Source organism: Necator americanus, chromosome X, assembly GCF_031761385.1.
Source record: "Necator americanus strain Aroian chromosome X, whole genome shotgun sequence".
NCBI lineage: Eukaryota > Metazoa > Nematoda > Chromadorea > Rhabditida > Ancylostomatidae > Necator > Necator americanus.
The window spans coordinates 6,415,033-6,440,521 of record NC_087376.1 but is presented as its reverse complement, the minus strand read 5'-3'; the positions used below and the strand labels follow the sequence as shown (position 1 = coordinate 6,440,521).

At 38.2% G+C, this 25,489-nt stretch overlaps 2 protein-coding genes across 6 annotated transcripts in view; one reads left to right on the top strand and one right to left on the bottom strand.

Moving 5' to 3' along the window:
* Positions 1-16: 16 nt before the first annotated feature.
* Positions 17-25,489, top strand: part of RB195_021639 (uncharacterized protein) — a gene marked incomplete at both ends in the record, with an annotated part of 42,534 nt that continues 17,061 nt past the window's right edge. For 2 of the 5 annotated variants that reach the window (XM_064208486.1, XM_064208485.1), the window contains one exon: positions 15,217-18,254. In XM_064208486.1, coding sequence (XP_064064365.1) covers positions 15,217-18,254 — 3,038 coding nt within the window. Of the gene's footprint in view, positions 164-232; positions 341-724; positions 840-908; positions 1,054-1,153; positions 1,272-1,504; positions 1,579-1,834; positions 1,955-2,019; positions 2,114-2,397; positions 2,523-2,900; positions 3,064-7,903; positions 7,986-8,081; positions 8,129-9,422; positions 10,810-10,859; positions 11,211-15,070; positions 18,255-25,489 lie in introns of those variants that run through there. The other 3 variants (XM_064208487.1, XM_013451933.2, XM_064208484.1) reach the window with 3 other exon arrangements.
* RB195_021640 (uncharacterized protein) lies at positions 4,811-7,617 on the bottom strand (the record flags this gene model as incomplete). The annotated part of the gene is made up of 2 exons (XM_064208488.1): positions 4,811-5,008; positions 7,501-7,617. 2 exons carry the CDS (start codon positions 7,615-7,617, stop codon positions 4,811-4,813), a joined length of 315 nt encoding a protein of 104 aa, XP_064064369.1.

Below are 25,489 nucleotides of genomic sequence, written 5' to 3'. Positions count from 1 at the left end.
AGACACACCCTGAAGAATGTGGTTGTTGCTGTACTGGGCAACTGTCATTCTATTCTTCCTTACTGCATTATTCCTGCTATACATTCCTCTACCTGCGGACATATCAGATCGAAAGAAATTGCAATTGTTTGAGTTTTTACTACGTATTGGTTATGAATATCCGGTAACGATTTTTTCTTCCACCAAACCGATCTGAACAGTTCTCAGTGATTGTTGTAACTTCTTTTTTTAGGGTGATTTTATAGAGTTTGTTTTCGGACCTCGAGTGCGAAATCAGTACATACGGCTTTTGATAGCTATCGGATATATTATTCCTTGGCCGACTCCATCATTTGTGAAGGTAAAATATTTGTATTAAATAAAGATTAAATGAAGTGGTTGCAAGAAGTTGCTGTAAAATGCAGGAGTGTTCCTGGAAACTTTTTTCTTGATAGCATCGTTATTTCAATTTGAAGGCTATTTTTTGTGACTAAAAGACTATTAGTGGCAATATATATAATATGCAATATATAATATATATAATATAATACAATACCGCATTTTTGCATAAAACTGTAATGGAACGAGTACACCTTTGAGTAGAATAGAAGTTACCAAATTAAAACTAAAAAGCTCCCCCGTTTAGTGCCTTTTACTTGGAGAGGTGGACTTTTTTCATCTATTGCTCTGGTCCTCTGTAGACATTGGTTACGATGCTTCATAAGATTATTTTGCGTAATTCTAGATAACCAATGAATGTATTGGAGGGACTAAAGTACGAGTTTATACTCCTAAGGAGAAAAAGAGTAGCGCAGCTCTTGTTTTTATTCATGGAGGTGGCTGGGCGACGATGAGAGCAGGTGTGGATTGTGAGGGTCATATTTGCCGAAATCTAGATGGAAAATTACTGACTTTTTTTCAAAATCCAGGTTACTACGACGATTTAATGTGTAAATTTGTGCGTCGGCTAGGAGTGACAGTATTTTCGATCGACTATCGATTGGCTCCTGAATATCCATTCCCTTATCCACTTGATGATTGTGAAGCTGTTGTGAACGACTTGTATCATGACAGGTGATTGTGTATCTATATATGTTAAATGTGGATTACTTGAATCATACTGTAATTAAAGCTGAGAAAGTGTAAAAGTGGTCCTACAATTTCAACATTTTAGTTATACTCGATTCAATATTGATCGAGATAAAATTTGTATAGCGGGGGACAGCGCAGGTGGAAACCTTGCCGCAGCAGTCACACAACGATTAGCAAGAAGAAATGAGAATTTTGTAAAGGTTAGTGGTTTCGTCAAAAATCTAAAGTTCACATTACACTTTCTGGATCCTTGTTTTGCAGGATGAGGACTGTATATATCTAGATTAGTATTTTATTTGTTACAAAACATCGAAAATTTGGTACTTTTTTTTTCAAAATTTGGTGTATGGACCAGTTTTATCCCATTATACGACCTCATAATACGTATATAACCATCAACCAAACTCGAATTCAAAATTTTCTCTTTTTTCAGTGCCAAGTTCTCATCTATCCTGTTATCCACGTTTTTTCATTCCAATTACCATCCTATATGGCATACTATGAGAAGTTAGTTCTTTTACGATCTTTGTGCTTTCACTATTTATTTGCTTTCCAAAGTACTAGAAATGATATTCAAATTGCACAATTCACGGTTAGTTGCAAACATAATAAGTAGAATTAGTAACGATTTTGTTTTAAATCAATAAATATAACAAATACAATTAATTAACTGGCTACATCATAAAACGAAAACAATGTGCTCTGGTGTTTTTCAAATTAATTGTTTTTGTGCAATCTGTGTCAAATACGGTGATCGATTTAGATATAACGGGACTTCGTTGTTGAATCCTCGCGCCATGGCACGATGGATTCTTCTTTACTTGGGACTTCCTGCTCACAAAAGAAATGTCGAGAAAGTAACGTCCAACCAACACATTTCTAAGTAAGTGCTCCTATATTTCATTCGAGGGGAAGTGATAAAATTCTATAGCAAGTGTCCTCTTTCAGGAAACTATGTTCTACTCCAGAAATGCAACAACTTCTTGGAGATTCTACTCCAGTTTCACGTAGAAAAATGGATTTATCTGAGGAACCTGAGAAGGTGAATATCCTTTAATGGCGTATTCGAAGAACAGCGCAATGTCAAATAAATTCCTAAACACTTGTTTGATACATGTCTTTTTTACATAGAAAAAAGACACCTTATCTTACAGTTGAACACCTGTTTTGTCCTAGATTTTCAAGTATTTTATCTATAGAAGACTTATTCACTGTTGAAGAGGTTGACCATTTATAGGATATCTTAGAGACGCCACTCTAGATCAATCAATCAAAGATCACCATTGTTTGTTTTCGTGTTGTTTTTTCTTTATGGTGTATTTGTAGGATGATGAAGCGTTGTTTCGAACATTCGCAACGAAAGGAACCTCTCCAGATGTCTCCCCGTTGTTTGGTATCAGTAAAGATCTCCCGCCAGCATTTGTGCTCACTGCGGAATTCGATGTGTTGAGGTATAGTGTGTATATGAGTGACTTAATATTACTCAAGAAGCTGAATTGTTTCAATTAATTTTTATAACTTATGATGAATGGAATCTATGGCGCAACTTACATATTTGTGAGTTATGCTTGGCCGCTTATATCCGTAATATCTCACAAACCAGGTTATATCCAGAAATAACCTATCTATTGCAACAAGTCAATGAATGCGACAGATCTATGCTAGTAGACAATTTTTTGTAAGGAGCTGTCTGTAAACGTCTATAGATTTAGATCTTAGTTTGTTGCAACACAATCAGCCCCGCAAACAATCGAATTTCTTCTGGATTGAAAACGTGTTTATGTTCCTGGCTTTTTTCCCGTTCCTTACTCTAGATTTATTCTTTTCAGAGATGAAGGGATTCAGTACGCCCGGAAGCTCCAAGAACAGGGTGTTCAGTGTGATTGGAAACATTACAAGACAGCTTTTCATGGTGTTTGCAACATGCCGTACAGTGTGGTCAGACGAGATATGGTCAGGGATATTTGTAGATATTTAGAAAAATTTATTTAGTATGAGTCATTTGGAAGCTCAGCGTAAAATACCTCGATTTTACTCATGACAGGTATCAATGTAAGTAATTGTGCTCAGATATAGTGAATTACGAACGGTTAGCGATGTCAAACGGTTGCTCAAACATTTTATATTGTACAGTATGTTGTGTCTAGAAAATGTATAGAGAAATTCTCAAAGAATTTTTATTATGAAAGTTGCTTGTATAAAGATCAAGAATTCCCGTTATATGTATGCAACAAAATTAATGTAATTATTACATATATTTATATCTATATTTTAACCAAATCATTGGAAGAAATATAAAACGACACCAGGACATACTCGAACAATAGATTCCAGAGCAATTCGAAACCAAAAAGTCAATATAAGTAGACGTAGACATATGTGCAAGGTCGTTTAACCAGTAATGTTTTGTGAACATTAAAATGTTAAATAATATTCACAGAATTCAGTATTGCTGACCAAGATGATGAAAAATGGCAGCACAAATACGTATCGATTGATCGTGATCGATTAGTTACGTAAGGAAATTGTCTGTTCTCGGATCTGTGTAATAGCTATTCCTCTCAATCCAGACGGGGCTTGCTGTACTTCGACAGAACTTTTCCGTAGGCAACAAATGTGGTGCGGTTCGCTGCAATTATCGAAGTAACGCTCCGTTCAGGATCAAATCACATCCAGTAGTATTCAAATAGTACATATGTAGTCAATATAATATATCAATGTAATCAACATAATCGAATATATGTACTTAAATAAAATAAAAAAAACTCTAAAAAAATAAAAAAATAATTAATAGTTTAAAAAACTTAAAAATAAAAAGTAAAAATATAAACTTTAATCAAAAAAGACCAGGAGTATACGGTGTATCAAGGAGAGGATTCTCTCAGAAAGAGTTGCAAAACAAGGTTAAGGATACTTGGGAAATCATTAGGACTGAGTAGAAACATAGTAAAAATGTCCACTAAAAATAAAAATCTTTTCAAGAAAAAAGGGAGTGATAAACCTTGGGTTTTATTTTCAGTTTCTTAGCGCATATTTCAACACTGATATTCCCTTCCTCATATATTGTAAAAGAATAGTTAAGAAATGGAAAAAAAAAACTATGCGTAAACGTTAAAAATTCTGTCTATGAAGGTATAAGGAAGCATCGTATGGGAGCATTATATTCTTGTCGTAAAGTTTTAATCCAATCTTTCGAAGAGTGCTGAGTGATTAAAATTTTGAGATCATATCGGGTACAACGCTTTTTGGCTCATGTTGTGTAATATTTCGTAACTTCTACAAAAAGACCTGATATTTCAATGAAACCAACGAATATCGTGTCGTTGAAAAAAAGCACCAAGATCTTTTTACGTTCTATTTTAAAGAAATGCGGGTGCATAGTTTCACTCGAAGAACTTCACTTATTCCAGAATTTCCGTATCAGGCGGTCAAACGTTACGTTGTCTCCCTTCTTTTCCCTCTCTGGCGTTACAATTCAAAACGTTTTTTCTACATCAAGGAGAAAGAAACTCAAGCAAAAGATCGCTATTTACGTGCTACACCAAACATTTACATTAAAACAGCCTTAAAAGTAAAAACAGAAAATTCCTATTCCCATAGGAAGAATTCTATTACTATATATTAATAGAAATTAATAGATTCTATAATAGTATAAGATAGTGCATTTTGATTGTGGCGGAATTGCCTGAGGCATCGCCACGTTTTCTGCACAGTAGATCTGGGACCCTATTGTCGTTCATCACCAAATAGCCGCGATGCTTACTATTTGATGTTTCAAAAAGGCTTTGTTCTCTTGGTAGAGGTCCGCCCACGCACGAGCACCGATGTAAGCGTTGAATATGAGAAGAGCGATAGCTAACGCAACTGAGAGATGTGTACCAAATCCTTGAAGTCCCCATCGCCAGACGAGGAATGCTGATGACAGGAGGACTGTGACCTGAAATGAAATAGTACGATTTAGGACTTGTATACTGTATTATTCTAACTTTTCTTGAACAAAAGAAACATCTATGTCGGCTGTTTAGAATTGTTATGATTGTTTCGCGAATTTTCGTTGAGCTACGAACATTTCGATTCTCGTATTCATGCATATTCAGCAAACGACATGTTGTTCGTTCAAAGCAAATTCCAGCCAATTTCCTCAATATAATGAGTCCCGCCGCAACCAGCGGGACGATCACACGAAGGTGGAAGAAGCGTGAAAAATCGTGCAGAACTACCTTTTAAATAGCTTTTTTCCTGGAAATATCTACATATGTTGTGCCGGAAAGCTTGCATAAAATCCCAGTCTTAGCAGCTCGCCGTAGCGAGTTTTCTTTCGAAGGATTTTAAAAAAACTTCATGTTGTTGTAAGATTTTTGACAAAAAATGTGATTATACAAATAAAAAATAACATACAATAATATAATAAATATAGCGACCTCTCCTATTACTGCAATCAAAAGAAATTCCAATTTGTTATCACGATTAAAAGATTTAAGTTGCGCTTGGTCTAGTAAATTCGTTAGTTGAATAGATATTCGAGACTCCATAAAGCTAGCTGATAAGATAGAAGAAAGAAAAGAGAAGAAAGGAAAGGGAATATTAGAGAAAAAATCTTGTGAAAAGAAAACTTTCAAAACCATGAGAAATGCTCGACTGGGTGTGCATGCTAGAATACCATGGTTTTTTTAAATGATATTTATCTGAAAACTATTAAACGAGAACAATTTTCTAACTTAATTTCCTTTTGATTCCAAGAAATTTGCTTAAAATTCAAAGCGACAATGTTTGTGAACTTAGGTCTTTTCGAAAATTTCTGTAATAGATGAGATGATATGGGAAAAAGCGATAGGAACTTGCTGAGCTCCGTTTCTTCTGTAACTTTGGAACCTTTTCATTTTTTTCTCGAGCAAGTTGAGAAATATTTTTGTAGCTTAGAGCTTATGGAAACTTTGCGCTAACTCTTTTGTTGAGGATAACTCGGAGTTTTTTTTTCTTATGAATACTGAGACTTCTGAACAAAATAGAGCGAATTTCTGCGCAGTTTATTTCCAAAATTCTGATCTAGCGAGTGGTCAGGCGGGTTTGGTCTCGTTGTTTTGATTTAGAGATGGGTCCGATAGAAGACGATGGGTATAAGAATAAAAATAAAATCTTGCAAAGCGTCTCAACTTTTTTTTTTCGAATTTTCAACGTTTACTCGCTTAGTTTAAGAGTTTAAAAACTTTATGATTACTAGCTGAAGGCCTTAATATAGTGAATTAAGAAGTCTACTATACTAAGACCTTCAGCTTCGGATTAGTCGAAGTTTCATGACTTCTCAGTTGTAGATCACAAACATGAATAGTGAAAAAGTTGAATAAAAGTGAATACACTGTAACTGTTAAAATTTCATGTAGACTAGTTTAGGAGTCTTTTTAGAAATCTCAGAATAATGTTTTCAACATTAATTGATATCACTGTTACGGTTATTCATTCACGTGTAGGTCAATTAGCTTGAATTGACACGATGACGACATACAGTTCAGACCGCCACAAGAGCAACAGTGGAGAACGCAAATCCTTCTAGAATTTTCTCGTGTTATCGATTAGTGCGGGATTTTTCAAAGACTCTTTAGCTGTTATCACTTTTGGAATTGCACATTTAATCCAATTTTTGTAAAAACTTTGGATGACACTTTGCCTTTAATTAGTAATGTGGTTTTTTCCTAGAAATATCGATTGATTCAAATATTAGTGTGTTGCAGGATTTCTCAAAAATTTGTGTTTTTTTCAATGTTGAAGACTTCGAGGTGAGTGATGGTAAGTTTTCTATGAAAAAAAGTTTCACTATGAATATTTGTAGACAGCTTTAAGAAATCCAGAAAAAAACTGGTATCAAAATTTTTGATGAACCAAGTTCCTAATTCTCAATAAAGTTCAAAAATTCCAAATAAAAAGAAGTCTATCACATTTGTAAAATTTTTCTTTACTCCAAAGATATGAATAAGGAACGAAAAGAAAAAAAAACTAGGTCAGAATGAAAATATGAAAATAATAATCAGATGGACAGTTCCAGAAAAATATATTAAGTAGTCGCTGAGAATAAGCAAGTAGAAAACAAAACTTGATTAACTTCCGAGTTCAGGACAAAAGTAATGATGCTAATCCTGAGATAGTCAATTGGCTTCCGTTCTACAAAGATTCCTCTTACATTCATACTTTGCTTTTGTCGATTCTAGGCTCTTTTTTGCATTTTTTTCTGTATTTTGGAAGAGCATAGTTTTTGCTGTGAATAGCAGTATACACTGTATATTTCTTGAAAATAGGTAGCAATAACAATTCCATGGAATTCTAGAAATAACTTTGCATAGGATGTTCCAAGCAAATATATATTCAAAACTAAAGAAAGCTCTACAGTGATTGAATTGTGACAAAAGTAGGAGAAAAATAAGAGAAAGAACTAACTGTAACAATCGTTGAAACATAGATGAAAAAGAAGTCATTCTGTTGCGATTGTGGAGGTGTAAGCAGTCGAGTTCGAACCGTAGGAGCATCCATAAGTACGTTCACTTGTGACGTCATGTGAAAACTGCTGAATAACACAGTCTTTCCGAGAGAAAACTCAATTTTCAGCGGAGGAATGAGATGAATTCACGGATAGATGTTTTATTGCTTGATGTCTGTAAAAATGCACTTCCTCAGATTCTAGGAAAAATATTAGAACTGCTGAGAAACAAAAAAGAATCACAGGAACTCTTTTTGTTGATGGAAATTGCAAATTAATGCATTAAGGATAGTAATAGAGTATTGGAATGCTACAAAATATCCTTAGAAGAAATATGCTTGAAAAAAACCCCTGAAATTTAAGGGCATATCGGGTTGACAATAAATGTTCAACTCAAAGTTTTCGATGCAATTGAATCACTCTACGACACTACAAGTCAGGATGAGTGAGTGAGGGAGGCAAAGGAAGCCAATGGATGCGATGTCGACGACGAGAGCTCAGCCAAAAAACATTTGAATGAGCATAGGCTTGGAACAGCAATATGGAGATGATCGTCGACGGCACGGCATCACTAACCGGATATGGTCGGTATGCCGTTGGAGAATAGGTTACGCACGATAGAATTCGCCCAAATTGAATCGAAAATGAGTCAAATCCAAGCCACTAAATTGCGCTCTCCGCCTTCGATGAACGATGGCGTCGTTTGATGTGTGTCAAGTTTTAAGGACATTTCAAGTGAAAACCTTAAACTAAACAAAGTCTTTAAAAGTTATTCTCATTGTTACACTTATCCGTTACACTACACTGTTACACTTAGAACTAAACGTTTCGGGAAAAAACTGAACAGAGAACACTGGACAGAGGCCGAAAAATCTCGCGAAAAAGCAAAGTTTACGAATTTTCATAAACTCTTCAAATTTCTAGTATAAGATTACAAATGCGTTCTCCATCCTTCCATAAGGGACGCAAAGGATGTAAGGATTGCAAGAAAAATATGCAAATGAAAAAGAATACTAGAAAATTCCGTTGTAAATTAAGTTGTATCAGAGTCAATCTGTGAAATTGTACGACCTAAGAATTATTTTAAAAAGCTTTTCGGTGAACCAGAAATACAATATCTTCAGCATTGAATCAAATAGATAAAGGGTGAAAAATCATCAAAATTTCTTTGTTTGGGCGTTTTGTTCCTATTGTTTTAATTGACTGCTATGACATAGAACAGTTATTTTTTTCAAATTTGAATATTTTAGATTGACCTAGAGCTCATATCCTCTAATATAAGGTCTATTTCATACCTTACAGTTGAATATAGTAGATGTTGTGTCATATTTCATCTATTATTATTTTTTATTTTATATTTTTAAAATCTATATTTTCTGTAACGATATAGCATAGTAACCTTATTCCTCTATAGTTTCTTTAAATTTCTTTTTTTAAAGTCAATTTCTATAGTTTATTTTGAATTTATTCTATAATTTATTTTGAATTGATGATCACGTTAATTGGAGAGGAATTATCTGATCATTAGAATTTTTTGAAACTAGAGAGAAAAATTTGATCATTGCAGATCAAATTCGGTAGGTCATTTTTTCTGTTCTTCTGCGGTCGTGAACATCAAATCAACGCAGGATAAGCGGAGGAAAAATCAATAAGTGTTTTTACCCTTGTGAAAAATTCCATTCGCTAATGCGTTTCTCAAAGGATTGATATCAGTCAGTGGATGTGAATGTCGTAAAAATACTTCAAGCTCGGCTCCTCCAGTTCTAGTTCTTCTGCTTAAGATGATTCTTTGGTTAATGTGAACGATGTTGTTTTCTTTTTGTCATAGCATATTTACATACTTTATTCTACTATAAACCCTACAATATTCATAATTTTTCAGAAAATTAGACAGTCACGGATTCTGCTATGAAATAAAGCGAAAAATACCCACATCAAAGCCCAAGTATAAGCTCTGGTGGAGGACACGTCAACCTCAAGATCGGGGTGCTTACCTAGCGGCGACGAGAGAGGCTAAGAAGGCAGTCTCCAAGGCGAATTCAGACCGCTACAAAGCTGTGTACGACATGCTAGATACCGGAGAAGGCGAGCGTTCAGTGTATCGTTTAGTCAGAGCGCGTCATCGCTCAACGTTGGATATGGAGCACACGAAGATCGTTAAGGGAGCTGATGGAGCCGTTCTGCGCCGCTCTAGTCAGATCCTGGAGAGGTGGCGAGAGTACTACAATCACTTGTGTAACGAAGAGTTCTGTCGTCCTCCCATCCCAACTGTTCCCAGCGTCGAGGGTCCTGTTCTACCAATTACTGCCGTCGAAGTCAGTGCTGCCCTCACAAAAATGAAGTCGAACAAGGCAACCGGTCCTGATGACATACCTGCTGATGTCTGGAAGCTGCTAGGAGATCGAGGGTCCATGTGGCTCGCAACTCTATTTAAGAAGATCGTTGCAGAAGGACGGACTCCAGACGTTCGGCAAAATTCCGTAACCGTGCCTGTCTGGAAAGGAAAAGGAGACATCGCTGACTGCACCTCGTACAGGCCTATACGACTGCTGTGCCATACGATGAAGGTTTTTGAGCGTGTCCTGGAAACTCGTCTGAGGAAAATTGTTAGCGTTTCACTCAACCAGTGCGGCTTTGTGAACGACTGCAGCACTGTAGATGCTATCCATGCTGTCCAAATCCTTCTGGAGAAACATCGAGAGAAGAACCGCAGTGTGCATCTTGCTTTTCTCGACCTCGAGAAAGCTTTCGACCGTGTCCCACATGAGCTGTTATGGATGTCTATGAGGTCGCATAGAGTACCAGAAGAATATGTGCGGTGGACGAAGCTACTTTATGCGAAGCCTACCAGCGTTGTACGATATGCTGCTGGAACAAGCAGGCCATTCCCTGTACAAGTAGGGATTCATCAGGGTTCATCCCTCTCACCTCTGCTGTTCATACTGTGCATGGACACGATAACGAAGGAAATCCAGAAGCAGCATCCGTGGACTCTACTCTTTGCCGACGATGTCATGCTCGCGTCGGAGTCTCGAGATGATCTTCAGAAACAAGTACAGTCTTGGAAGGATCAGCTGCAGCAATATGGATTGCGCCTCAACACATCAAAAACTGGGTACATGGACAGAGGATGGTTCAATTCAACCGAATTAAACAAGGTGAACTATTTCAAGTACCTTGGATTCAAAGTGACTTCCACAGGCGACATTGATCAAAAAGGTCGAGCACGTGTTAATGCTGCATGGATGAAATGGAAAATGGCAACAGGGGTACTGTGCGACAAGAAAGTCCCTGTTCGACTGAAGTCGAAGATCTTCAGGACGGTTGTGCGTCCTGTTGCCCTTTACGGATGCGAGTGCTGCACGCTATGGAGATGCGGATGTTGAGGTGGACGATAGGTGTAACGCTAAAAGAGAAAGTATCCAACGACACTGTACGTTCCATCTTCGGCGTCGTCCCGATAACTGAGAAGATGAAGGAGGCCCGACTGAGATGGTTCGGTCACGTCTTGCAGCGAGAGGAAGATTCTGTTGCCAAAACCGCTCTGAAGCTCGACGTTTCAGGAGTGAGGCCGCGTGGGAGGCCAAAGATTCGCTGGCTAGACCGTGTGAAGCTGGATATGATAGATGCACGTTTGTGTACGGCTGATGCAATGGATAGAACCAAATGAAAGACAAGAAGCAGAAAAGCGGACCCTGCAACAACGCGGGACAAACGCTAGGAAGAAGAAAAAGTGTTTCACTAAGATGCAAGAAATCCTTCTTTAAACAATTAAATGTATTGACTATAGAATAAATTGAAGATGTTGTAGTTTAATCATTGAGCTAGGAACCAATGATTTTCTATGAAGAACTGCTTAATTCTAATTCACAACATTCTGATATCTAATAAAGAAAAAAAATTTATTTGCAAACAATTAGGAATTTTATACTTTCCAAGTAAGAAAGTGCTTTTTTTCAAAGAAAAGCTTTACAATTAATTTACTCAGTTTTTCGTCCACAAGGAAATAAGTTCCGCTTCAACAACTGAAACCTACACCCAACACTTTAATATATATCCCACTCAAATTTGAAAACATTTGTATTATAAATAGTTGAAAAGACATAGTTTCATAATTAGCAGCAATTTTAATGAAATTACACTACAACCAAGTGGAAGACGTATCCTCGGGACATCAGAAAGCTCCGAAAAAATGGATATGTTAATCGATTAGAAATTTGAGCTCTAATGTCGAACATATTTAGAGAAAGAATTTGATAATAGGAGTTCGATTAAATTGGAATCCAATTGAATTCCTCCCCGGCTAAGTGCACCTAATATCAAAGACGTGCACCAGCAAGGGAGAGAAATTGGTTTGAATGCTTTCTTCGCATTCAAAACATCATAGGGGAATTCGGAGGAATTTCCTGAAATTAGTTCGGAAAAGCTAGAGCGAGAAATGCGTGGATCACTTATACCATCAGTATAAGTGATCCGTGCACTTCGAACCCATTGCCAAATATCGCCGAAACAGCTTCGACACTCAATGTTTGCTTAAACGTTCCCACACAAGCAGCTTCTCTTCCTTCACTACTGTTTGTGTGTAGTAGATCGTTGTTTGTGTACTTGTCAAACTTCGTAGTTAGATTTCGCCTTTGCTTTTTTCCTCTCCATTACTTAAGTCCCACGTTTCCCTAGTTTTTTTTTTCTCGTAAGTTGTTTGATAAGCATTTGAAATCGACGTATGTAAAAGAAATGAAATAGGAATATCAAACAGTTAACTGATACACAATGAAATCCTTTGCAGCTGCACTTTCTGGATACTAAATGCACTTACTGGCAGGAAAATCCCATTAATCGTTTACAATCTAAACAAAATAAGTCGTAGATCAAACTTCTTTAATATGATGTCGTTTCTAAGAAATGTTTTCAAAAACAGGTGAATCATGAGAATAAACCCCTCTTCTTGGATTGCTTTAAAAATATTGCAAAATATTTTTCAACCTTATGAATTGTAAGAAAATTGCTGAAAATAAATTAGGGTATACTTCAAATTTGGATTTAAAAAACTTCTCTTTCTTATTCTCGAATGGCAAATTTTGTAATGTAATAATTATAGAATACCGTATTATAGGATGAACCAATAAATAGGAAAGCAGGAAGAGTACATAGCGAAAACTTCTCTGCTATGTTGAATATTTCTAGTTATACAATTCACGTCATCGGTTTGCCAATACTTACAAAGGTTATTTTCTCAGAGGATTCAGATTTCATGTTCAGTTTTTCTTATTGCTTTTCACTTCTCCCATCATATCTTGTGCGTTTATATTTCTCGTGATATTTCGGGATAAGAATGTGCTGAGCTGCAATGTTGTTACAAAGGAACTTCTCATAACATCAGTCATGTAACGTTTATCTACAGGTTCAAAGATTTCGAAACGGAAATTAGGGAAATAAACGCTGAATGCTCTCTCATATGACAGATATAGTCAGGAAAGAACGAAAATACATTTCACTATTCATATACTTAGTTATTTTTAGTTTATATAGTTATTTCACTATAAGTTGAATTACACTTCTTTACAGTTAGACAATCACTTTTGTTAGAAGTTAGTCCTAAATTTCCTTTTTTTTTCGCCATTTCCTAGAAAAACTTTGAGTTTTTTCTCTTGCCAACTATTTGGTTCGTTCGAAGTTCAAAAAACATCTCTATAATATCAGATCTAACTCCAAGTTCGTAGACTGCTTTTTTTGGAGGTATTTACTAAAAGAGAACTCCTATCGTTTAGCTTCTATTCATCTGATGAAAATCTTTGACTCCCTACCTACCTAATTGTATAACTATTGAGGAGATCGAATGGATCGTGTCTGTTTGTTTTTCACGATTGACTGCCGTATATTAGAAAAAGATCGTCGGCCAGTTGCTTAATGGGTGTCATAATTAATTCCAGGAATATAAAAAGATTGCTTGTACCTCAAGAAAAGAACAATCTGATACGAGTGTAGGAAAATAATTCGGGTTCCGTAGTAAAATCTTCCTTTGCCTAAGCAAACCTTGTTTTCTATTCCAAAATATGCATTTTCCTTGACCGTGCTTTTGAAAGATAGCGAAAAAGTTGAGAAAGTTTTGAAATCTTTTGTTGGGATTGAAAAATATCACCCTTCTGCAATGATTTGACCGAAATAATAATTATCATAATAACCTAGACTCTATTCAGTGTGCTAACGGATTCTTTTCACACGGATTATTGTGCTTCATTCACACCGTTCTTTTGTAGGTCCGATAAAGAAGGAAGTGCAAGGTGGTCTAGTGTTTGAATTAACTTCTTATGATGATCGCTACATTCCTCTCGCAACAAGATAACCGTTCTCAAACAAGAATTGATTGATCTAATAAAATCATGTCCAGTATTTATGCGGTAATTGTTGTGTAATTTTGTTTTCACTCTACTCTTTTATCAATACAAAAAATCTGGACAACATGTGTTAGACGTCTATGCACTCATTCACTCACACGTTGTGTATAAAGTGCATTGCATTCCGAAAAAAAAGTTGGCTTAGCCACCAAAAGTACAACACTTCTTGATGTTCCCGGCAAACATGGCGCTCACCCACCCGTCCCCTCTTCCCCATATCACCATAATGAAGCGCTCAAAATTGCTGAGCTGTACGTAATCGGCTTGTTTTGATTGCTTTATTCCAGTAGCAGTCAAATGCTGTCAAACACAGACCTCCGGTGGGTGTGATGAGCGATAAGCTGTAGTTTTCTTATTCTCAAGCCTTGTGACTCAATGTTGAACCATATCGTCTCTTTTGAAATTCCTTTCATTCAACAATTTGCATGCCAATCCTCATACTCAAATGCGTTCATACTCCCTAATTGAATTTAATGAAAATCTTGGAAATTGAACGGCCCACATTACCCTTAGTAATAGACCAGTCACTTTTTAAAATAAAAACAAAATAAATAAATGAATAAAGTATTGAAAATAATAGTAAAATCAATTTTTTAGTCATAATTCGGCTTGGTCAGTTATGGACATCAGTTTATACAGGATCATCTGTTTCCTTGGTTAGCATATTGTGACCACCGCGCATATGGCCGCAACTTGTTTCAATTAAGTTCTGCACATGTTAGACGCTTCTGTTCGGGACCGATGCGATATTTAATGTCGCAATGCGAGGAAAAAAAATTTTGGAGTTGATCCGGTTACCATAGGAACAAAAAAAGAAGTTTTTGCTAGAAACCTTGTTTTTTTCTAATTTCATTTGAAGCAGAAGAAATGTATAGGTTTAGTATATATAGTTCCAGAATGAAAAAAAAAATTTCTTATCTAGGCAGAAGAGAGGAGAATGAAAACATTTTGTCGCTGCTCTTTTTGGCAGATACGAAATTTATTATTTAATTTATTTGTCCACGGATCTCCCTCACTAGAGGGATCACAGCCGGTTAGTCGCGAGGCTACGTGGCGCGTCCCCAGGTGGCGGATAGGGGGCTAACCGCGGACCAAAAGCGACCTTGTGCTTGCCCAGAGACGCAGGTGGATTCAGGGGATGGACTCCCTGCTTCTGCTGTGCCAGGACTGACTCGTAAAATCATTGTATCCCGCACGTCGGTCCGGCCAAAAGCCTGCAATCAATTGACTGGGAGGTGCAAGGGAGGCGGTTTGGAGTCGCCTCCAACAAATAAGCTCCACATGTCCACTCTGGGAGAACGGAAGTTCTCCCAAAAACCCATGGGACTAGAGGCTTGCAACCTGCCCGTGGGTTTTAAATTTCATGCAAAAAACAGTAATAGAAAAGAGTCTCCTGACTCCGGTAGAAAGCCTGGTACGGTAGCGCCAGGTAGGACGGGGTTGCAGGAGTCATGTAGGCTACCGAAACGGAAAAGGACTAGGATGACGATCTGTACTTATAACGCACGCACGCTTGCATCGGAAGCGGCCATCGAAGATCTGATGGTGCAAGCCAAGAAGATCAAGTACGACGTCATCGGACTGACCGAGACGAGACGACGTCACTCTCTCAACGCTGTATTTGAAACTGGAGAAGAACTGTTCTTAGGAACATGCGACAGTAGAGGTGTTGGTGGAGTTGGCGTCCTCGTCAACACGAGTATGGCACAGAACATCGACTCTTTCGAACAACTCACGACCCGAATCGGACGTCTGCGGATGAGAAGATGTGGTCCCACACCGGCTTTGACTATCTTCGTCGCTTACGCTCCAACATCAAGCTACGAAGAAGAAGAAGTCGAAGCTTTCTATATGGACCTGGAGAAGTTCTACCGAGAAGATCATGCCTTTTACAAGGTCATAATTGGCGACTTCAACGCCAAAGTTGGCCCAAGAAGAACGCCGGAGGAACTTCACATCGGGACCCACGGCCTACAATGGAATGACCAGGGGGAGAGGCTTTCCGAGTTCATCATGACGACTAAGACCATCCATGGGAACTCGCAATTCCAGAAGCCCTCCTCTCTACGCTGGACGTGGGAGTCACCCGGTGGAGGGTACCGTAATGAGATAGACCACATCATCGTCAATAAAAGGTTCTGCCTGACGGATGTCGCTGTTGTACCAAAGTTCTATACGGGATCGGACCATCGCCTCCTCCGAGGAAGATTTTCTTTCACGCGGAGAGCAGAGAAAGCCGCCAAGTTCAGCAAGAGAAATCCCAAAACTACCATCAACTGGGATCTCTTCGCTACGTTAGCCGGCTTTTGGGAAGATTCCGCAATGGACAACATCGACGAGGAATACGACCGGCTTGTCAAACACCTTCATGACTGCGCGAAGAAGGCTGAGAGTATTAAAACAACCAAGAGACGCCTGTCTCTTGAAACTCTTGAGCTGATACGCCAGCGTGGAGCAGCACGAGCCGCAGGGAACCAAGAGCTTACGTCCGAGCTCGCAAGGCTTTGCAGAGAGGCGATAAAGAAAGACCTTAAAGAGAGAAGAGCAGAAGTGCTGGCTGAAGCAGCAGAGGCGGGAAAAAGCATCCGCTATGCCCGCCGAGACTTCGCCAGTCGCAAGACAAGGATGACAGCTCTCCGGAACCCGAAGGGAACAACCATTGCATCGAGAAGGGGAATGGAGAAAATCATCTACGACTTCTACTCTGATCTCTTCGACAGCCGTGCCCACTTGCCTCCTCACCATCTGAGGGAAGATGGACATGTCATTCCAGCGGTTCTCCCGTCCGAAATACGACATGCTATCATGTCGGTGAGAAATCGTACAGCAGCCGGTCCCGACAGAATAAAACCAGAACACCTGAAGAACCTTCCGCCAGTACTCATCAACACCCTGGCGAGGATCTTCACACGTTACCTGTCGGAATGCAAGGTCCCTAAACAGTGGAAGACCAGCAAGACCGTGTTGCTGTATAAAAAGGGAGATCCACATGACATCGGCAACTATCGCCCAATCTGCTTACTGTCCGTCATCTACAAGCTCTTCACAAGAGTGATCCTTAATAGGATTGAAAAGGTCTTGGATGAAGGACAACCATGCGAGCAAGCAGGGTTTCGAAAAGGATTCAGCACGATCGACCATATTCACACTGTTTCGAGACTCATCGAGGTATCACGAGAGTACAAGATGCCGCTCTGTCTCACTTTCATCGACTTGAAGAAGGCCTTTGACTCAGTTGAGACGGAAGCGGTCGTGGAAGCCTTGGACAACCAAGGCGTTCCCACTCAGTACATAAAGGTGCTTCGAGAGTTGTACAGTAACTTCACGACCGGAATCTCGCCATTCTACAAGAATATCATCATTGACGTGAAGAGGGGGGTTCGACAGGGTGATACAATCTCACCCAAAATATTCACAGCCACCCTCGAGAACGCAATGCGAAAGTTGGAATGGGACGACATGGGAGTGAAGATCGATGGTCGGCAGCTACACCATTTGCGCTTTGCTGATGACATCGTACTGATAACACCTAGCATCAGCCAAGCGGAACGAATGCTGACCGAATTCGCCGAAACATGTGGATGCATCGGTCTTGAGCTGAATCTTCAAAAGACGATGTTCATGCGGAACGGATGGATCTCGGATGCCCCATTCACGCTCAACGGAACGAACATATCCGAATGCACCAGCTACGTCTATCTGGGTCGGGAATTGAACATGATGAACGACCTGGCCCCCGAGCTGGGCAGGAGGAGAAGAGCGGCTTGGGGAGCGTACAAGAGCATCGAGGACGTAGTGAAGAAGACCAAGAACACCCGGCTCCGTGCTCACCTCTTCAACACCACCGTACTTCCTGCTTTGACCTATGCCTCAGAAACCTGGGCACTTCGCAAGCAGGAAGAAAACGCGGTGAGCGTCATTGAACGCGCAATTGAGAGAGTGATGCTAGGAGTATCCCGTTTCAAGCAAGTGAGAGACGGGATTCGAAGTTCTCTCCTACGTCAGCGATCGAAGATCAGAGACGCCGCCGCGTTTGCCAAGGAAAGTAAAATAAGGTGGGCCGGACACGTGATGCGCTTTAACGACAACCGTTGGACCAGAGCCGTGAGCGACTGGATTCCCCGCGATATTAAGCGCAATACAGGAAGACCGCCGACCCGATGGTCAGATTTCTTCACGAAGTCCTTCAAAGAAAATTACGATGCTCTTCGTGTCCCACGCGAAAGGAGGAACCACTGGGCTACTCTGGCACGCGACCGGGACAAATGGAAGAATTACTGGCGCCCGCTCGACCGGTTCGAAGACCAACGGGAGTCAAGGTGATCAATTTATTTGTGACAAAGTCACGTGAAAAAAGAAGAGCACTAGCAGATTTAAACTGAATCTAAACTACCAAACTAAGCTATGTAAGTTTGTGTTCAAATTCCTACAGGAAAATATTTTAAAAGAATTAAATTGATTGGGTTTTGGAGATTGTTCCCGGAAATATGGGAGTTCTTTTTATCCATTTTGAATCAAGCATAATTTTTCTAGTTTTTTTTTTCCAAAACACACATTCTTAAATGAGAACTAAGCGTTTTTCTCTCACCTGTTGAAGTCCTGTGTACGTGCGAAAATATTCACTTAATTTTTCCTTATTTGACGTTCTGTCATGTCTATGTGAGAAAATATATGAAACGAATTTTCTGGTACCTTGGTGACTGCTACCTTTGATTTTTTTCCCACAAAGTACACGTTATCTAAACGTATTAAATGTACATCTGTCATTGAAAGTTCTTTTTGTTAAATTCACTGAGACTCTAGAACAGTACTTTATGTGACATCCATATCACCACCTTTTTTTTCTGCTAAATGAACTACACGAATACTTGTTTAGTTGCACTAAGCAGACAGCTTAATTCCTTTTTTTTTCCTGTCAAAGTAAACGTCCGTTTTAAACATGTGATTCGCTTCCGTTAATTTTAAGGATCCGTTTCACTGCTTCAACATTTTATCCGATGTCCTCATGCTTCACGGAAGGACAACGTTAAAGGAAAAGCGTTGAGTTAGAAGCTGAGATGGTTGAAAAAAAAAACTACTATACCTTAACATTGCTGGTACTATTTCAAAGGGAAAACAGTAAATTTTAATTTGTGCGTATTAATTCGCTCTCAAAAAACTGGTTTATTTGTGTGCAAGGCAAAATACGCCGTATTTTGCATCTAAGGGTTAATTAACGTTAACAGAATAGATGTATGTACTGTTTGTTCTGGATACAATATGTGTTGCGATCGATACCGTACAGTGTCCCTTGGAATCCTTGTACCAAATAGGTTATTTCCAGCATTATCAGCTTCTTTTAGCATTTTAACGGCAGTCGCACGCACCGAACGTAATTAAATTGATTCCAAATCACTCATGTGTAAACATTGCAACGAGTGTTTCGTCTTAAATACCTCCTCTATCGAATGAAACTCAAAATTAACTTTCACTAAGGACTGAGAAAAGCTTCTAAGTCTTCTTATACTGCTATAGCACGTACGTGATAATGATTGACAATGACAGCTGTGACAGACAATAACATGACAGGCGCTACCTGTCAGAACACTAATGCTTTGTCCTACCGTAGAAAAAAATCTTTTAAAATGAGATGTGTCTAGAGGAATTCTAGTAAAAAGTTCCTATACAAAGCTATGGTGAACAAATTCTTTGTGCACTTTTACGTCACATATGTAGTGAGTGTGAGAACTCGATATAGTTAGTGGTAACACTTTTAGAACGGTGGAGTAGTTTGAAGAGGTCTCAAGAAAGAACGTTTCCATGGGAATGCTACTGGTTTCAGTACTAATGTACTTATTTAGTACTTAAATTCTGTAGTCAACGCACAAGGTCAAGCTGCTAGTGATCTACCTACAGTCAATATTTGAATATAAGCTGTGGGTAGATCACTATATGATCACTAGATCACTAGATAAATATTTTGGGAATATTTCTGTAACCCAAACAGCTAGCTCCTGACTTTAGACGTTGGTTTTGACTCCGTGAACGTTTCTGGAATGAAAACTGTCTGCTGGATGTCCTGGTGAAAATTAAGAGGGAATTTTGCGCCCTTTAAGTGCTAATGAAATTTTTGAATTGCTCTCACCTCCATGGTTTCTTATCTCTTTCCAGAATTCACCGCTTTCATGAATAAGTAGATGCACTAGAATAGTTGTTCATTTATAATCCATAGTAAAAATAAAGGATTAGTGAGCATGTTCAAAGAATTTGCAATGTCGTATGATTGTTAGTGTGTACTTTTCCGGAAATCATTCTCTTTTATGTTGGAATCCAGTTCTAGGCGTGACAATACTGGACTCTAGGTTAAACTAGATGGTCGTCATATTCATGACCCTGGAGTTAGCCGTTCTGTTCCTCGTATTCATTCGTTTTTGAGGGACAAACAACTAGCAAAAGGAGGTTGCACACTGGCATTGCCTTCCCGCCCCTTGTCGTCGTTAATTTGCCCAGCCGTCGGTCGGTCCAGCGGGTTATCCACAGTGTTGCTGCTGCCGGCGGTATGCCGCTTTGATTGACAGTTACTTCTTTTTTTTCAGAATTTCGATAGCCTTTATAGTCACCTGCGCCAGATGGTCTGCACAACAGAAGCATTTTTTTCTTGTTTGCAGGGTTTTCGTATCATTGTGCTTATCATTTTTCTGGAAATTCCTGCAACGTTTTCAATACGTGTCATTTTACTTTAGGAGAACTATATTTAACTGATGGAGAATAGAAGTAACGCGATTCTTTCTTTTTCTCGTTAATGACAACAGCAGAGCGCCATAGAAGAAAGGTGTTTGCCTCGCAATAAAGCGACAATTTTTCAGACATCCTCTTCCCTCGGGGGGCTTCCTTGCATAACTCTCACTCACTCCATTAGTCATAAATATCCCTCGCTCTACGCAACCTCGACACGGCAATAATGCGTCTCGTATAGTGGTGACATAGTCCCATGTATCAGTAGAAGTGTTTCTTTTCGTCTACAATAAGTGTCTGAAGCTACTTCATATCTTCATTCTACAGATTATAATCTGGATCTTACTGGCTATTCAGGCAGAATCTTATTGCTGCTCAGGTGGTTCCACCACTTCACAACTCTCTCAGCCTTTGTAAACTAACATATACACATCTTCTGGGACTTGTTTGTGGAAAATTTGGACTCTGTGCTCTATTTGATCAGATTATCCTCGTTGACGCCGCCATGCCGCTGGTTGCATGGTTACTGAGGGGCTTGGCCATAGGTTCGAGTATTCATTAACATATTGTTGATGTATTCAATCGAAATCGATTTCCTGTTATTTGTTGCCGTCATTCGATCATTCATAGATTTTATTGACTGACTGTGCAAAATAAATCGTGTTTCTGCTACAACTTATCAGTTGTGCAGTCAACATCAACTAAATTGGATCTTGAAGGTATTTTTCTTGCATTTTTTCTACTAATCCAATAAATAGGAAGTTGTACTTCATTTTCAACGTGTAATGAAATATATCGATTTGTAAACTATACGCGAATAGTCGATTGATCAGTATTTGACCAACAGCTACATTATGAGCAATCGATAGGTCTTGATCTTTACTGTTTTGAATAATAAGCGCTTCATATCACTTCTGCAATCCGATTTTATATTTCCCTAACTGGATTTTTTCCTCACTCTCTTAATGGAATCAGTCATTTGAAGGATTTTGTAGCAAATTTTTCCTTGCTAGAGGTAGCGAAACAAAAATGCGTGTACACCTCTTGAGTTATGCTAATTTCATGCAAATTTTGCGCCAAATCATAAGCAAAACCTAGCTCTTTATGTGCATAACACATCGGAAAAAAAACTTCATCATATAGGGAAAACGCCTAATTTCGTGATAGCTTTGTCCTTTTGCAAACGCGTTCGCTTTTTTCCATAGTTCTATAGAAGATTTTTTCACCTAAATACTGGTAGTAATCGAGTTTCTCTAACTTCCGAAACGCATTCAATCGTTTCTGAAAGTATATTTGAAATTATTTATCTGAATCCATAGCTCGAAAAGCTGCGTGCGTCCGCTGTGTTGGAATCTGATTATTTCGCATTTCCGTAAATCTGTTGGATTATGATTAGCCTCACTAATGCGATGTCCGTCGTTGACCATCGTTGTATACGGCTATCAAATTTCCATATTATACTATACATTTTGATTATCACATTCAAAATTACCAGCTAGTAATGCGATTTGCCGTTTGTTTGTACAGACACACTGCATCTACGCTTCAATCAACACAATGCATACACTCGGTACAGTCACTCGCCTAGTAACAGTACAAATAGTCAATACTAGTTTGGTAGCGATTCAGTAGGTTCTATCATTATTTGTTGTTAGTTGTACGGATGAATGTAGGAAGCGGGCGAAAGAATACCAGATACTTGTGTGTGCTTCTCTCAAAAGCTTCCTCTATTCACTTGAAAAAAATCGAAGAAAAAATGTCCTTTTGTCTGTCTCCCTTTCTTTCTTTCTTTTTATGTTGCTAAGACTACGAAATCTTAAGTGAATGATCTACCGAAGGATGATTCGACTGATAGGTTGAGTAACACAAAATACATTCATAACCTCTACATTATTCAAGGTTTCAGGAAAAGAACTTGGAACTGACGAAAAATTGTCATAGAAAGGAAGTATTAATGCTTAGAACAGCTTTATTCTGGTACATGTTTCTAATGTTTAAGTTTTGGATATAATCCAGAATTATCCTCTGTTATTGACAATTATCTAGCAATTATACCAATATTGCATACAACAGAATGCTGTGATGCAACTAATCTCCCGACGTTTTTTGCGTTCTTCTCATCCACGATCTTTATCTCTTTAATTAGGCGTAATTCTATCCAAGATCAATTAGATTTCAAAAGTAGAACGAGAAAATCATGTGTCAGTTGATGAAACCATCTACTCTTTGAAAACGTCTATAATTGTTTCGGAAGTTAAAAATTTCTTCCAAATTCTCATTTATGGAAAGGTTTTGTCTAATGTCATAATGTAGAAGTTTTAGAGTATGATGGAGAAGATGGAGAAGTTTAAACGGGAATTAGTAAGAACCGGAATTGTGAACGTGGAAAGTGTCAGCATTTAAATAGTTTGAACATGGTTTCGTTCTAAAAAACACTTAAATTCGTTCTCTTTTCCGATTCGACGAAAGACTTGTTCACTTTGAAGGAATGTGTTTTTTTTTTTCAAAAACATGCAACTATTTCTACACTTATTGCGACCTCGTAGTACATCTCTCGTAATAATCAAGAATAATTGCTGTTTTATTAGACTACAAAATGACTCATATTTTTTTTTTGTAAAAGCAACTGTCAGAACTTCCTTTCATTAGTGCTTTATCTGGGTAATGTATGTAGTGTTAAGCAGAAAAAAGCAATTTTCTCTTTTTTCTAAGGGAAAATCTTGCTGTGTTGCAACATTTCAATAGTTTGCAGCTTATTGTAGAAATAGCAGGTGCTAGTAATTACTATATGTTATTATTCGCTGTGGAATATCAATTTTGGCAGCATATTTAGGTTCTGCAAAAAATGCGTTGAAGCGTGTCGAAGAAATATTGAGCGAAATTGTTTATTTCCCTTAATATGTGGTGTTTTTAATTAGTACACATCCGAGCAGGATCATACATTACTCCTATTCTAACATGCTCGAAAACAATTTCTAATTAGTTTCCATTTCAGGTCCCTTCCACAAAAGTGACGTTTCGATAGTTTTAGCCATATTAAAAAAAAACTAGTTTTGAGCCAGTTTTCTGGAGTGAGAATTATAGGATCGATCGAGCAAAAGACCGGGAAGCGCTTCAAATTAAGAGAAAAAGTGAAAACTGTTCATTCCAAGCTATTACAGATGAACTGAATGCCGTGAGAAAAAAATGTCCTCGCTGGTAACATTGCGAAAAGTTTCAGCAAGCGTGAATGGAAGAAAAAGTTTGTAAAAAATGATCATAGAATTCTTTAGAGAAAAAAGGAGAGAATAAAAGGGTAATGCGCTACTTCTTCTAGCGACAAATAACGAACACAGTTGCATTTCTCTAATGCAACTTTTTTTTTCTGATTTTTTTGATCCCCAGGGGAGGTTATCGAAGGATTTAGAATCTCCTAAAACTAAGTTCCGCGAAGTTCTACTTTTTCATAATATATCTCAATTAAAAAAATACTGTGGTAGCACTGCTGCCCGAATAGAAAACAGATATTATAGCAATTCCCGATTACAGTTCTAGAAGTTTCTAGAAGTTTTAGACACTTTTGCTACAGTTTCTCCAAAACTGGTAGTCTCTCGAATTTTCTGTTATGATTTAGTGTTAGGTTTCTAAAATGTCATTTACCACAGATTTTCTTTGTTGTGTAATTGCAATGTTAGTAGAACGATTCCACCTGCAGTTTCACTGGCTTAAGAGTAGCCATTTTCAGCTAGTCACACCTCATTCATCCGTCACTGAATCCAGCAATTTTTTCTAAGGTGGAAGAAGACAGAAGGCGATTGTTCAGATGGTGAAAATCTAGTGGGTGAAAATAGAATGAGTAAAGATCTAACAGCTAAGAACTATTTCTATCTGTGAAAATAGATTGCATGATCAAGCTTTTTTAAATGCGTTCTGGTTATAGACAAAAAAAAAAGTCTGACTGAACTCATTGGATCAACATTCTGGACATTTTTCACTACGTTCGCCAACACCTCTTCTATTTTATATTCATAAATTTTTTTTCTTATTGAGAAGGGAGTTTTCCCGATTCGCAACAATGAGTGGATTTCAAATATCCTCACACAAAATTCCTTTTTTGAAATTAGAGCTTTGGCCTTTAAAATTAAGGATTTCACGGCAATGTTTGGGTTCTGAAAGATTCATGGTTCTGAATGTTTGAACTTTTATGAATTGCGTGTGAATGGTATGTTTGAAAAAGTTACCCTTCTACTGTAGGATGAACTGCACCTGTTGCATCGCTCGACACTTGCCTCAAATTCTTTTAGACACTCGTCTTTGGCAGGTTATGCTAAGCACCTGGCCATCTTTTCTACGTTTTTAATGGTGTCATCGCTAAATTCCGCAAATATGGGTCTTTGGAAAAAAATCTCCATCTATCGACTCTTTATAAATAGTTTAGTTTAGACTGGCATCCAATAAATAGCAATATCTGAAAGGTGTCCTCCATTTTATCACTGGAAATAAAAAATAGAAATAGAAAACATTAGCTGGAGCACCCTTTGGACAGTGTTAGCATCCGTATAATTTAGAGTTATCAACTACAAACTGATGGGGTTTTATTTCTTAACTTCTAGAAAATTTATACTATGATTCTCCGTCATTTTTTACCAGTGAAAAAAAAAATCCACATTTCAAACTCACAAGTCGCTATTGCCCGAATGGCTCTTTACAGTACCACCTATTCAACGATGTAAACACTGTCAATCATCAGCCACATAAGTTTGTTGTCTCCTCTATATGGATGAGAATGGGTGAAGAAGACGTTCGGTTTTTTTTTTCACAACGTTCCACACATACACACGATTGTCATCAATCTTGGTCG